Raw genomic sequence first — 14,684 nt, forward strand, 5'->3', positions numbered from 1 at the left:
ATCTGGCTTGTTTTTGCAGGATTTGGCTGGATTTTTTTACAGCTCTAGTCGGGTTCAGGTTGCTCGGGTTTTGGAGATGCAAACTTGCCACTCAACTCGCCGACGTTGGTTTTTGAGAACGGAAACCCGTCGCCGACCGACTAGACCTGCGGTTCGAGTCGGCGTCAGGCGGTTTGGCCGGGTTGTCGGGCTCCGGTCGAGTCTGGACAGCCCTAGCCACGGTAGTGGTGGTAGTGGTTGTGGTTGTGGTTACGGGTATGGTTGTGGTTGGTTCCTAAAGTTTGTGGTGGATGTTTTTATTATTATTCTAATGAGTTCTTTAATTTATTTTAATCAAATAGCTAAAAATATAGATCTATTGATGTTGGGTGTATTATAAAGTGAAGAGGTAAAATAGATAAATTGACTTTTGTAAGTGCTAAATAGCCAAATTTTTGCCTCCACCTATGTTGATTCTCTAACCCATTTGGACTGTGAATGCTACAGTAATCCTTCATTGGTCAAGAACAATTGGTATACAAACTACAAAGTATGACTTGTTTAGAGACTTAGAGTATGCAACTCAAAAAGTTTGTTAGGCCTCTAACATAATACTCAAGTCTAATTTGTATGTTTATAGTTTCTCATTTGTCTTTCTATCGAGTATTGTCAGTTGGCTTTTTGTTTTTGTTTTTGTTTTTCTGAGTATTGTCCAAGGAAGTCAATTTCATACTAGAGGCTATTTCGGTTTGACAAGGGAAACGAAATATTTCGATACTAGTTGATATCGGTGTACCGTTTCAGATTTATCACTATTTATATATTTCTGTACATAAATATATATTTGTATTATTTATGTAAGTATGAATTTTTTAATTTTTATGTTTATCAACATAAAATTTAAAATTCACATATTTTATAAGCCTACATATTAGCTTAACTGCATTAACCAATATATTAGATTAAATAATGTTTTTTAATTTTTTTTTCAATTATTTAATTTTTTATTCTATCGGCTGAAAAGTCAATACCGGCCAGTATGAGCTGATACAGGCGAAATAGGCCGGCATAATAACCTGGTATTTTTTTGGGTACGTTTTGAAGAAGTATGGGTATCAATTTAATGGACGGTAATGTATATTTTCCTGGTACAACCAGTACTAATACGGTATTGACTTCCTTAGTTTTGTCAGTTCGTTTCAAAGTGCATAGAAGGACTCTCATAATGGTTAGGTGTTGAATTTAATATCATTAATGTACTAGTATTAATGTATTACCAGTAATAGTCTTCATAAGAGCTGTTAATAATTAAGAATTTAAGTTATGGTGGGTTCAAGTCCAGAAGGATACGTATTGATACTTCTTCGTTCAAGTATTCAATTCAGTTTCCTGATTTTCTCCTGCTTGAGTCAAAGATTCGCAAGGGAAGCTTCACGTTGAAAATTAAATAAAAGAAGGGAAAAGTTAATGAATACTTTAGGGTGTTTGTTAATGGATAATTAAAAAAAAAAATATATTATGGAAAAATGAAAAAAGTAACTAATATTTATTTAAAAAATATTTTTTTTATAAAAGTTGTATTAAAATTTTTCTAAAATTGTCCATTAATAAGATTGAGACCAGGTATTGATAAGATTGAGACCAGGTGCAATACCTGGCGCAATAGTATTGGATAACTGAGATTGAAAGTTGAAAATTTAACTTTCAATCACAAACATTGAATTAAAAAAAGTTAAAAAAAATGTTAAGTAATTAAAAAGTTAAAATTAAAAAATAAGATGGTAAAATTTGATGTGAAATGAATTAATGTAATTGCACCCGGTGCAATACCTAGGGTATTGCATCCGATCCAAATTCCCATTAATAAATGCTCTAAGGGCACTTATTAATCGGACTTATAAATGAAAGCCAACTGTAAGTAAATGGGCTTGATCTTAAAAATGTCAAATGAAACTAGACAAACTGCTAAACTAAGCTGAGCTGGACCTACCATAACCCATTTTTAACATATCAAATTAACAATTGGAAAATAGAGGAACATGCCATCTAGGGTTGTCCACGGGTCAAGTTAGCCCGGGTTTGGGCCCAACCCGCACTCGACCCGATTGGGTCGGGTCACTGAAAAACTGACCCGCAATCAACCGAAATATGGGTTAGACCCGCCGGGTCAGATCATCGGTTGGAATGGGTCGGATTGAACGGTTTGGCGGGTTGGACCTCTTATTGGGCCTTTCTGTAAATTTTATTGGATTTTATTTTTTTGGGCCTTTCCGGCCAAAATTATTGGGCTTTTCAAGGAATTAATAGTTTTTGAAGCTTGCCATATCAGATTGGGCCTGTTTTTTACTAAATTTCTTTTAAAATGGGCCTTCATCTCTACTTGAATTTCTCCAAAACTCCAAATTCATACTTCCCAGATATTGAGTATGAATTCAAAGTAAAACCTGGGTACCTGTTTAAACATCAATAGAATGTAAAACCTAGGCATTAATCAAACAAATAAAAACACAATACCATTTTGTTACCACCTGTTAATCATCCACACATTATAAAAAATATTTTATAAATTGCCTAAGCCTTAAGGCCTAGGCAGTACCATTTTGTTTCCACATTCATCAATCTGTCAAGGTGAAAACATACCTAGTACCTACCAACCATTCCACACATCAAATAAATTTCCAGAACCACACAGGCTGCAAGCACTACTAAAAATACTACATCTTCATAATTCGATATATAAAGCCATAGAGGTAGCAGAGAAGGCAGTTACTGCACAAGGCAGTAAACTACCAAAGCAGTAGGCAATATTCCCAGCAGTATATATAATTAGTTACAATTATGAAATACTATAAGTATTTCCAAAAAATAGCTTTCCTAAGGCAGTAAAGAACTACTCTATTATCTATAGTTAACAAGTCCATAACTTAGAGAAAGGAAAGCCTACACAGATGCTAAGTTTTCCTTCCTCTAAGCAAGACAAGAGTTCATGTATAATTAGAAAAGCTACACATCTGTCCAAAAAAGCTTCAAAATATATCCAAAAAAACTGCCTCCTATACAAAAGACGACCTTCCATCCTTCTACAATACAAGGGGAAAAAATATTTATCAATAATACATAAAGACAAAGAACAAGAGCTACAGAATAACCAAAAGGGAAGTAACCAATATGAACAAAAATTATAAGGGCAGAAACATACCCAATCAGTGATCATTCATCAATATTAACTGTGGTACGAGTACCACCTTTGTTTGAACAGGAACTAGAACTTGCTGCTGTTGTTGGTTGATTTAAAACTGGAAAAGAAAAAATTGAGACAATAGATTAAATTTTGCTCAAGTATATGACACATTTAATAACACTTAGTAGACAAGAAGATTGGAAATTAAACATATTACCTAATTCATGAAATTCATCCTCTAAGGCCTCCATCTCGTCCTTTGACTTGCGAAAAGAAATTGGGACATGGGCTTGCAGCCAGTTTTGAGCACAAACAAGATTTTGAACCATGAGAGGGGAGAGTGAACTTCGAAATTGATCAAGTATGTGCCCTCCGGTACTAAAAGCTGATTCAGAAGCAACCGTAGAAACAGGTACAGCCAGCACATCCCTAGCCACCTTGGACAGCACTTGGTACCTATTTGAATTGGCTTTCCACCACCCCAAAATCTCAAATTTCACATCCCTTCTACTCTCACAATTTTCAGCCAAATATTTTTCAATCTCATTGCTACACCCTATATTCTCAGCCTCTAAAAACCGCTTATAGCGTGAATTAACCATCGCATATGGATCACTACAACCAATTGTATCACCTTCCATGTGTGTCCTCTCATTCTCACTTGGTAGTACCACATTTGGTGAATCAACCCTAGATTAATCATCATACAACCTATCCATGAAATTCCTCACCAAATCAACCATCTCATCAGCCACTTCATTCCTATAAATTTCAGAAAAAGAAAACTTCAAAAACCTCATTTTCTTCCTTGGATCAAGAACCATAGCCACACACAAAAGCTTATTAATTTTATCCCCTTTCCCCCAGTACTTTTCAAATTTAGCTTCCATTTTAGTTGCCATGTTTTTCAAGAGATGATTTTGAGATTTAATTAAATGAGCAATATTCTCTTGAATCACAAACATCTCATCAAAGAAGGTATTTGAAGTCACATACAAAGAACCGGAGAACTTTTTTGTTGCATTGTAAAAAAGTTTCAAGAAACTCACAAATATCCTACAATTTTGAAAATCTACCCCACAAGGAGATCCCAAACCACCACTATTTTCCTTGTTCAAAAAGTATGAAGAATAGCCATCATCCTCAAAGTCCATTCTTAGGAACACTTTCTCAAATTTTTCAGCAGTATCTAACATGAGATAGGCAGAGTTCCACCTAGTAGGTACATCAAGACTTAGTAAACACTTGGATTCAATACCTAATCTCTCCATAATACTCCTAAAAGTTTGATTTCTATTTAGTGAGGACTTCACATACCTCACCGCTTCACGCACCCTAGCAATGGACACATCAATTTCTTTCAAATCATCTCCCACAATCAAATTTAAGATATGTGCACAACACCTCATGTGCAAGAACTCATGTTCTAAAACAGTCCCCTTTCAATCTTTAGTTACTGTTTGTAAAAATTTAATGGTATTACCATTAGAGGAAGCATTATCCACTGTCAAGGTGAATATGCCATCAACACCCCACTCACGCAAACACATCTCAATCTTCCTACCTATAGTCTCCCCCCTATGGTCTTCCACTTGACAAAAATTCAAAATTCTCTTATGCAAGTTCCAATCATCATCAATAAAATGACTTGTAAGGGACATATAATTCAGATTTTGAATACTAGTCCATGTGTCCGTAGTAAGGCACACCCTACAACCTTTCAAGACTTCCCTTAGTTTCTCTCTCTCAACACCATAAATGCTAATCACATCCCTAGCCATAGTTTGATGAGATGGGATATCCCTAATTTGCAACTTAGGTTGTAAGGTTGTTGAATATCTTTGAAACCCATACCCTTCAACAAACCTAAAAGGCAACTCGTCTATTATAATCATTTTAGCGAGTGCCTTCCTAGAAGCCTCAACAGTAAAGGCTGTTGGTACAAGCTTAAACCCTTCCTTCCCATTCATTTTGGGTTCAAATGCTAAGGTTTGTTTCCCTTTAAGTGAAGCTCTATCAGGGTTCTTAACACAGTTTGGTGTATGATTCAATAAATTAGTAGTACCATGACCTTTACTATTAGCACGGTAAGTTTTTTGGCTATAATGGCAAACAACCTTAAATTGACCCTCACTAATTTTTATTTTTTCGAAATGATCCCAAGCAGTAGACTTTTTCCTATTATTACCACAATCAGCAGCTATCTCACTCACCTTGGTTTTATCATTAGGTTTAGGTGGAAGTGCCTCAGCATTAGTTGGAGTGGCAACAGGTTCAGCTTGGACAGCAGGTTCAGCTTGGGCAGCGGGTGTTGTTTGGGAAGGGGGGGCATCACTAGAGGGTTCCATAACCTAAAGACATCAAATTTAAGCATTAGCAAACAACCATAAAAAAACTAATACTAAGAAAGATCATTGTAGTTGACCTCTTAAAGGGCAAAGTCACATACACTGGAGCTTTGTAGAATAAGAAATATCATTATGCATAAGAATTGACTTCACAAGTACTGATTTCATTTAACACTCAGTGTTCTGTATCAAGGTAAATTACATGGCACTTCATGATTTCATTTAAATTACATGTATGTTTAAGAGTCAAGACAAAACTAAGAACTGATATAACTATAAGCATTTGAAAGAAATTGTCCTTGTTCAAAACATGGAGGCCCAAAACATTTTCCCAAACCTTTTTTTTTTTTATAAAACCAGATCATAGACACAACTTTAGTTGAAGTAATCTCTCATTGTCTTTAGTTTTTTTTTTTTTTTTTTTTTTTTTTTTTTTAAGATTGCTTAGTTACACATAGCCAATGGTTTTTGAACAAACTTCCTCAACATCATAGTGTTCTTACATGGAAAGGAGGTGCTTGAGTTCAAACTCACTGCCTATTTGTTGTAATGTCTCACTTTTCACAAATGTTGATGTAGATGTACAATAAAAGTAATGGTGCACTAATCACAATCTGTCACCTCAAATATATTTTTACTTCAAAAAGTTACAAACTTTGTTTGGTGTCTGTATTATTCGTTAAATCCTCACCACTCTTTATACAATAAGACAATCAAATAATCTTAAAAGCATAAAAAAACAATTAGAAGAATCTAAATAACTAATAAAAAAGTGAAAGAACATATTTTTAAGGTTGTTTGTGGGACACAAACCAGTTGACGAGGAAAGCAAAACCGCGGTTGCCGAGCTTGAAGGTAGAGAGGCGGCAGACGGTGCCTTTGGTGAGACGGACCAGCGATAACACTCCGATCCTCTGCTCAGCGGGGATACGTGTAAAGATGAGAACTAGCAAGGTTTGGTGTTTGGTCCGTTGCAGAGTTGGAGTGAAGTCAAGTGTTTCAAAATATAAGAGAGATTTTGAATCAGCCCTTGAGACTAGAGAGCAGAGAAAAGTATAATAGAGAGAAGAATTAGATTGATTTAAAAGAGAAAGAGATGAGGGTTGAGGGCCTCTTGAGGCTGAGGGAGGGTAACCGACCATGGCTTGGGAAAGTGGAAAATTGATTATGATTTGAGGGTTAGCCGTTCTGAACCTCTAAAGAGAGATTTTGTGTGATTTTCTTTGATTTTCTTTTGTGTGTAACTGTGTAGGAACGATTTTGTTAATCTTCAGAAGGATCAAGACTGTTAATCACGCTCAAATCGCATGGCCATGGTTCATCCCACCAGTGTAAATGTGTAGATATAGTGTTCAGTCCAATCACTCTTAGGCTTTGTGTGTAAAAGTCTTAGCAACAGGCTGTTGATTTGAGACTTTGCGTATAAAACTAAAAAAACTCAGTGCTTTAAGTCCAATCAGTCTTCTCTCCTCAGTCTTCATGTGTTCCTGAATCCTTGAATTACCTTCTTTTTTTTTTTTTTTTTAAATATCGGTCGGGTCGGTTAATACGGGTTTTTTCTTCCTTAAACCGCTACTCGACCCGAATAATCGGGTTTTGAAAGAAGCACACCCGAATCTGACTCACTATAGGTTTCGGGTTGACCCATTGGGATTCGGGTCGGTCGGACTCGGTCGGTTTCGACGGGTTAGAGAACTGCTGGACAGCCCTAATGCCATCTAGCTAGCTTGCCAAAAGGGTATTTAGACGTCATTCTGGAATCTTTGAATAAAATCAATACATATCTCCCTTCACAATTCACACGGTGGTTGTATTGAATTACCTTGAAAGAGCAAATATTCTTTTGTTAGGTTCAGTTTACTGTTTAGCAAGATTCTTGTATGATATAAGTGAGTCCAAATCTTCTAATAGAGTGGAACAGGAAAAGTGGGATAGAAGATTTGGACTCGATATAAATAGGTTTTTGAGAAAGGTATGATATAAGTAGGTAATTTACTAATGAAGAACAAAAAGGACGAAGCCCGAGTAGTTGGGGAAACTTTAACTATAATTTAATGTATTTTTTGGACTCTAAATATATGGGAAGTCAAATTCCTGGTGAACCAAAATTCCAACAAATAAGTTCAATATTCAAATACGAACTTTAGGAGAATATGTCAGGGAAATCTGTGTACTAAACTCACTGAATGAGTAGTAATATAGAGTTTCAGTAAGTTGGGAACAAATCACTAACAAACAAAATAATCGCTAACAGTAATATAAGTGACTTCAAGGCAGCTTCCCATATTCTCTTCCGTTCCGTACATGGGTTGGACTTCAAGGCCTAGCTAACTGCCTAATACAAGTGACTCACCACCAAGTAACACACAATCAATCGTCATACAGTGCTTGAAAGTTGACATATCAATTAAGAACTTTTTAGCAAAAATAGATAAATTAGATCACTCTGTAACACACTTTCACCATCTTCTTCATTAAGCTATTGGAGCTAATCACTTTCCAGCACAAAATCTTAGACTGCATCACTTCATATTACTAAGAGATATGGATGATTAGGTCAATACGAAAATGGAATTTAAGATGAAATGTTAAATGAAAATGTGGCGGCCAGATACCCTTCGAGCAGTAGTATTCGAGCCTCTATTAATTTGTACGTGAGCTATATCTTAATCCTACCAGTTTGGCCCCAAGCCTCACTTGGTTTGTGTCTCAACAAGACCTCACTTGCAAGTTTTCCCCTCTCGTTTCCCTCAGCTCCCCTGTGTTTCCCTGTGTTTTTCTCTCTGTCTCTCACTCATCAATTTTTCCAAACTCCTTCTGTTTACCCTTTTTCACCTTTTATAGTCTCATATTAGTGGGGTGATCATCATTATTCTCCCACTTCATACATATTCCCACGTTCATCAGAATTCCAAGGGATCCTCACAACTTTAGAGGATTCCCTTGGAACTTGTTCCAGACACCAAATAGTGTTCGGCAGCGAACTTCCCCAATTAGGGATGGCAATTTTGCCCCGCCCCGCTTTGACCCGCCCCGCCCCACCCCGCCCCGCAAAGGTGGTGGGGCGGGGATGAGGCAATATTTTGTCCCCGCACCCCGGGGCGGGACGGGGATGGGTTTAGTATTTTTATCCCCAACCCGCCCTGCCCCCTCCCCAACTCTCACTAATAAGGACTATAATTGTAAATTTAGTAAACCCTAAATCACTAATATTTGAAGTGAAACACAAGAGTACAAGATATGAGATAAAATATTTTTTATTCTAAAACCCTATTGCTATTGCCGCCTCTGACCCATCACTCTTCTCTGTAGTCTATACGTGTTTTCAAGGTTCATCTCATTCACGTTACATGGTGCTTCCAGACTTCCAGTAGGCAGGTTTGTTTCATGTTTTTTGCACATTTTTTTGCACATTGTTTCATATATTTGAATATAGTAGGTAGTAGGTTTGTTGATATATTTGGCCCCACGTTGATTCATGATTTTGCACATTGTTTCATTTTGTATTTTGCACAGGAGGGGAGAGATCTTCTATTCGGTTATATTCCAATAGCATTAAAATAATTGTAAAATTGAATGTTCAAAATTTCTTCAATTCCAGAACAAGCCAGAATAGTGAAGGGCTTACATTTAAAAGAGTTTTTTTTTTTTTTTTTTTTTTGTATATATCTCATGGTAGTTTAGTTTTAGTACTCATTCTATTCGGTTATATTTATTTTTTTATATCCAACTTATATTTTTTTTTACCATGTGATAGTCATAGTTTTTAAAACTTATTTGATTGATAATTTTAAAGATTTTATCTTTGTTAATGTGGTTAAATACTCATATCTATATCTTTCTATCGACAGTATTTTTTTCCTTGAAATGTGTGAAAGCATTAAATGCTTGAATTTTAAAACATTTTGTTTTGTTGTGATTTATATTATTGTACCAAAAAATTTATTTATATATATAAAATTGTATTAGGAGCGGGGCGGGGCGGGTCCCCACGGGGCCCCAAGGGGCGGGGATGGGGCAAGGTAGTTTTCCCCGTACCCCGGGGCGGGGCGGGGATGGGGAAGGGCAACAACCATGCGGGGCGGGGACGAAGATCCCATCCTCCGGCCCCGCGCCGCCCCATTGCAATCCCTATCCCCAATGACACTACCAGTTCTCAGTTACCAACCTCGCCATGCTCGCGTCTTATGCCAACTTCCCCTGTCACTAATCAATGTTAAGCCAACCACTTGAAGACTTCCTCGGATGGTCATCACTTTGACCCGTCACCCCGGCCTCTAGATTAGGCCCATGGTGATAGGGCTCGGAGTTAACTTCCTCCATACTTACCATTCTTAGCTCCTCTAATGGGCCTTGGGTCCTGTTTTGGGTTCTGATTAGGTGGGCTAGTACAAACCTTCTGGGCCCAACCCTCCACATAAAACATAAAATGCCAAATTGAAAGCATCACAAATTTTAAACACTGAAAATTCTATTTAGTCTAATTTTATAATATTAATCATTTTTCAATAATCATAATCATAAGCGATACAAAAAAATGCCAAGAGCTTTGTAACTCAACTTAGCATCTCATGGTGTTTTCAATGAAGACGTTCACTATTCAAATTATCAATTCGGTATTTTTGGTCTTTTATAATAAAATGTATTATCCATCTAAGAATGTGTTAGGTTCTAAGACTTTAGGAACTAATGAATTAGAACTTTAACTTGTAATATGTTGGCAAACTATGATTAAAACATAGAGTCTAGGTTTAGGCTTGCTCAAAGTGTGTTTAGTTGTAAAATTGGAATCAAGTGATTGCAGAAATTATTGGACAAAATCTACAAGGCTCGATTGATCGAAAATTAAACTCGATTGATTGAACCACGTGCAAATTTATTTTTCTGTAGAAATTCCAATTCAGTGCAAGCCCATATGACGTGTGGGGTTTTGTGTTTCACTCCAAGTATAAAAGAAAAAACCCTAGTTACATTTTAGAAGTTCTTTTGAGTGTTGTGTGTTGAATCTTCTGTAAGATCTAGAGGTGTTTACCTTCATACACACACATAGAGTTGTCAAGATTAAGATTCGTGTTAAGAACTTGATGATCTCTTTAGTTGTTGCATAAAGAACTTTAAAGAAGATTTGAAATATTTGAGTGGAGTCTCAAAATCACAAGTAGAAGAACTTGTGATTGCAATGGATCAAAGAAAGAAGTAGTCTGTGAACTCTGAGCTGTCATGTGGTTGTGGTAGTAAGTTTTCTACTTGAGGTAGCAATAAGATGTTAGTGGTTTAAGTTCTATTATACAAACTTCAATTCTTTCATAGTAGATCTGTTTTACCTTAAGGATAGTTAGGTTAAATCCTCCCCAGGTTTTTTATTAATTAGGTTTTCTTGGATTATCATATCATTGTGTTCTTTATTTTCCTGCAATATTTACATGATATGATTTTATTGTGTTAACCTCGAACTGAATAATTTATTGAAGTAATAATTTGGTTAAATAATTAAGTTAAACAACTTGTGTTAAAGGGTCTAAAAATGTACAGAATGAAATCAAATTATTACAATAACTTCCACGATTCTTTTTGTTCCATTTATTTTCATAATTGTAACTCTTAGATGGGACCTTGTTATTGAGGATATTAAAAAAGGGCCTTGGCCCATTTTGCCTCTACTCAACTTGTTGCAGTCTTGTTGGTATTTTGTTGGCCCACCGTTTGAATTCATATCTAATGGCAGATGTAAATAGATTGTAATCCTACAGTTTTCTTGACTTCATTATTTTTGTGCATACTTTTTATAAAAAAATAAAAATAAAAACGGACTCTCGTTAAAAAAAACTAAAGAGCTAAAAAGGGGTTCCCATTGATATCAGAATTATAGATTTCAAAGAGGTCCACGGAGAGAGAGAGAGAGAGAGAGCCTTCTTGTCAACCAAAAAAAAAAAAAAAACAGAGCCTAGTGGGCTTACAATGGGCCTTTAACACTGGATTCAACCTAACACCCCGTAGGCACTGCTGGAATTTTTAAGTTCTATTTTTCACTCCTATGGTCTATACGAGATATGCTTATTTTATTGAAATTGAAAATTTTTTACTAAAAATATTATAGATAAATGTAAAAGTTAGTTGAAATAGTATAGTAGGATCCATGAATAGTACCAAAAAATGCAGTGAAACTCATGAATAGTAGCAAAAATAAGCTGAATAGTAAAATAAGTTGGCAAAATTAATCATGCCAAATGGACACCTAATACTCAAAATTTAGTGTCTATTTGGCAAAGATTATTTTATCAACTTATTTGACTATTCAACTTATTTTTACTATTATTAATAGGTTTCACTGTACTTTTTGGTACTATTTATGGGTCTCATTGTACTATTTCAGCTAACTTTTACCTTTATCTACCGTACTTTTAACAAAAAGTTTTCAGTTTCAACAAAATAAGCAGATCTCAAATAGACCCATAGTCTCTCTCGCTCTTGGAAATTAAATTAAACTACCCTCTAGTTTCTTCTTCTACAAAACCTAATCTGAATTGGACTCTCCGCGATCCAATTTTATCAGATCAAAGAATTTTTGTTTATTCTCACTGATTGGAGACGATGGATTCAGAAAGAGTGGAAGCCAGTGTCACAATCGCTTTGTATAGATTTACCACTACTCAAACTGTCTTGTTTATGGAAGCAAGAGGGCGTTTTAGTTCAACCGTACCAATCGGAGATGATGGATACAAAGAGTAAACGCAACAGCAAAAGAAAAAGAAGCAGCAACAGAAAAAGCAAAAGCAAGGAACAACAAGCTTTACTGATACGTACATGAACTTGGGGATATATATGGATCCATAATAGATCATGTGGAAGTGGGGGCTATGGATCCATAAAAGATCATGTGGAAGTGGGATAATGTTCACGTTAATTGTGTTGAGTCATACATTAGAGGAGTATGTTATTTGAACATCTATGTTTTTAGATTGTAAATGTTGCGGAGACTACTAAATTAGTAGACAGCCAAATTTAACACAACCTTTCTTACTAGACACTACTAACCTGTTTATAAATAGGTCATGGGTTGAGGCTAAACGAGTTCAAGTTATATTAAGATCAACATAACTGACCCATTTAATAAATAGGTCGTGTTTGTATTCAACGTGTGAACCCGTTTAACTTATAAAATATTAGTTTTTGTTATTATTGCTTAATTTATTATTGTAATTATATGTTTATTACTATATTTATTATTGTAATTATATTTTAATTTTAAATATATGAGAATTAATAACAGGTTATTTTGGCTAGTTCCTCTTTTGGTTAAGATCAATTTTGATGGCGTTGTGTTCCGCGATCTCGGCAAAGCAGGTGTTGGTGTCGTGGTTCGTGATACACATGGGATGGTTTTAGCTTCAATGTCCAAATAGATTCCTCTTCCCAATTCTGTGGCAAAGGTAGAAATCACTGCTGCGGTGAAAGCTGTAAACTTTGCCCAAGAAGGTGATTTCTCTTCGATTGTTTTTGAAGGCGATTTCAAGGTAGTCATCAAAGCTTTTTGTAGTGAAGATGAGTCTTTTTCCTATTATGGTCACCTTATTTTTTAGGCTAAAATTTGTATGGCTTCTTCTAATTTCTATCATTTTTCTCAAATTCCTAAACAAGGTAATTGTGTTGCTCATAACTTTGGTAGACATGCTAGACATGTTAGCGATCTTCTTGTGTGGATGGAGCATGTTTCTCCACACATCAACTCTATTCTCTTAGCCAATTTTGGTCAATTTGTTTTAATTGAAAGTATCTTTTTCTCTACAAAAAAAAAAAAAAAAAGAGCCAGGGATTACCTATTAATCAAATAAGTTATCAAACAGGTCATTTGTATTGACCTTTACATGACTTATAAATTAAATAGGTTAAACGTGTCGTGTTAGATCAACCTATTTATCGTGTTAGATCAACCTATTTAATGAATAGGTTGTGTTAAGGTCAAGGATTCTTGATACATTTACTAAATAGGTCACGTTTGAGTCAACCCATATATCCTAATATTCATGGCTTGACATGACATAAACCCAATCCACGAACACAAATTAGCAACTCTACTAATTGGTTTCTAGAGGTTAGGATTTCCTTAATCAAATCCAAACTTATTCATTATTTAATTTTTAGTTCTCAATTGTACCCAAGTGGTTCATTAGAAGTAACCAAATTACCAAAATTCTATCTTATTTTTTCTAAATCGTTATAAATCTTCCCCCAAAAATTGTGTACGTATAATTTACTTCGAGCCCATTGTTGTATTCCATGTATGAAATCGACGTAGCCAAACATCTCCCCCGTGACTCGTCATCCTCAATCTAAAGCCGCTCAAGAAGCTGAAATCCCTATTCCCCAACCTTAAAATGGAAAATTCCCTTTCAACATGTGCTGCGTTTTACGTACTGGGCTCCAACTTTTACTTTTTGGTAGCGATTTCATTGAGAATAACGCTCACATTGCTGATGATGTAAAGAAAGGCTCAAACGTGTAGACCGGGATTTTAACCTGTGAGACGTCCACATTCCCAACATTGGTTCTTCAAATGATGATAACAGGTTGCAGCTTGTACACAATGATCAGTAGAAAGACGAGGGCCCTGGGGTTTGTGGGAGCAAACTCAAATCCACCGACCTTGATCCTTACTTTGAGTAAATGGAACCCGACCCCAGGTAATTTTTTTTTCTTTTACAAAGTTGAGCTATGTAAAATGAATAATTAAAAAAAAAAAAGTTAAATTGCTATATAACTATGAAGCACGGGTGCGTTACGGGACTCGGGTGCGGGTGTGGGACTTGGCAATTTTTGAAAAAGTAGGGTGCGGGTGCGGCGGGACTCGGCGATTAAAAAATTATTAAAAATATTTTTATTTATATTTTCTATATATTTTTACTATTAAAATATTCTTAAAAACACATTAATATACTTGATTCACAAAACAAAGAAAGAATAAGGCAAGAAACGCATCTGAGGTCAGAATTTCGGCCTCTCCGGCGATTTTCACGGTCGATTTCGGCCTGTTTCGGCAGATTCCGGTCTGTTTCGGCCGTATCGGTCGCCGGCCGATATTGACCGATATGGCCGATACGGCCGATACGGACCGAGTCGGCCCGATTTGGGCTGCGTCGGCGTCGATTTTAGCCGCGTCGGCCCGATTCGGGAGTTGC

At 36.0% G+C, this 14,684-nt stretch overlaps 1 protein-coding gene across 1 annotated transcript; it reads right to left on the bottom strand.

Annotated features, from left to right (window-relative positions):
* Positions 1–3,855: 3,855 nt before the first annotated feature.
* Positions 3,856–5,508, bottom strand: LOC126695807 (zinc finger BED domain-containing protein RICESLEEPER 1-like). Its single transcript, XM_050392622.1, has 3 exons — positions 4,644–5,508; positions 4,478–4,529; positions 3,856–4,375 (listed from the first exon to the last, which is right to left on the bottom strand). The coding sequence occupies exons 1-3, from the start codon at positions 5,506–5,508 to the stop codon at positions 3,856–3,858; spliced, it is 1,437 nt and encodes a 478-aa protein (XP_050248579.1).
* Positions 5,509–14,684: the final 9,176 nt, after the last annotated feature.

The sequence above is a fragment of the Quercus robur genome, chromosome 2 (genome assembly GCF_932294415.1).
Source record: "Quercus robur chromosome 2, dhQueRobu3.1, whole genome shotgun sequence".
NCBI classification, from domain to species: domain Eukaryota; kingdom Viridiplantae; phylum Streptophyta; class Magnoliopsida; order Fagales; family Fagaceae; genus Quercus; species Quercus robur.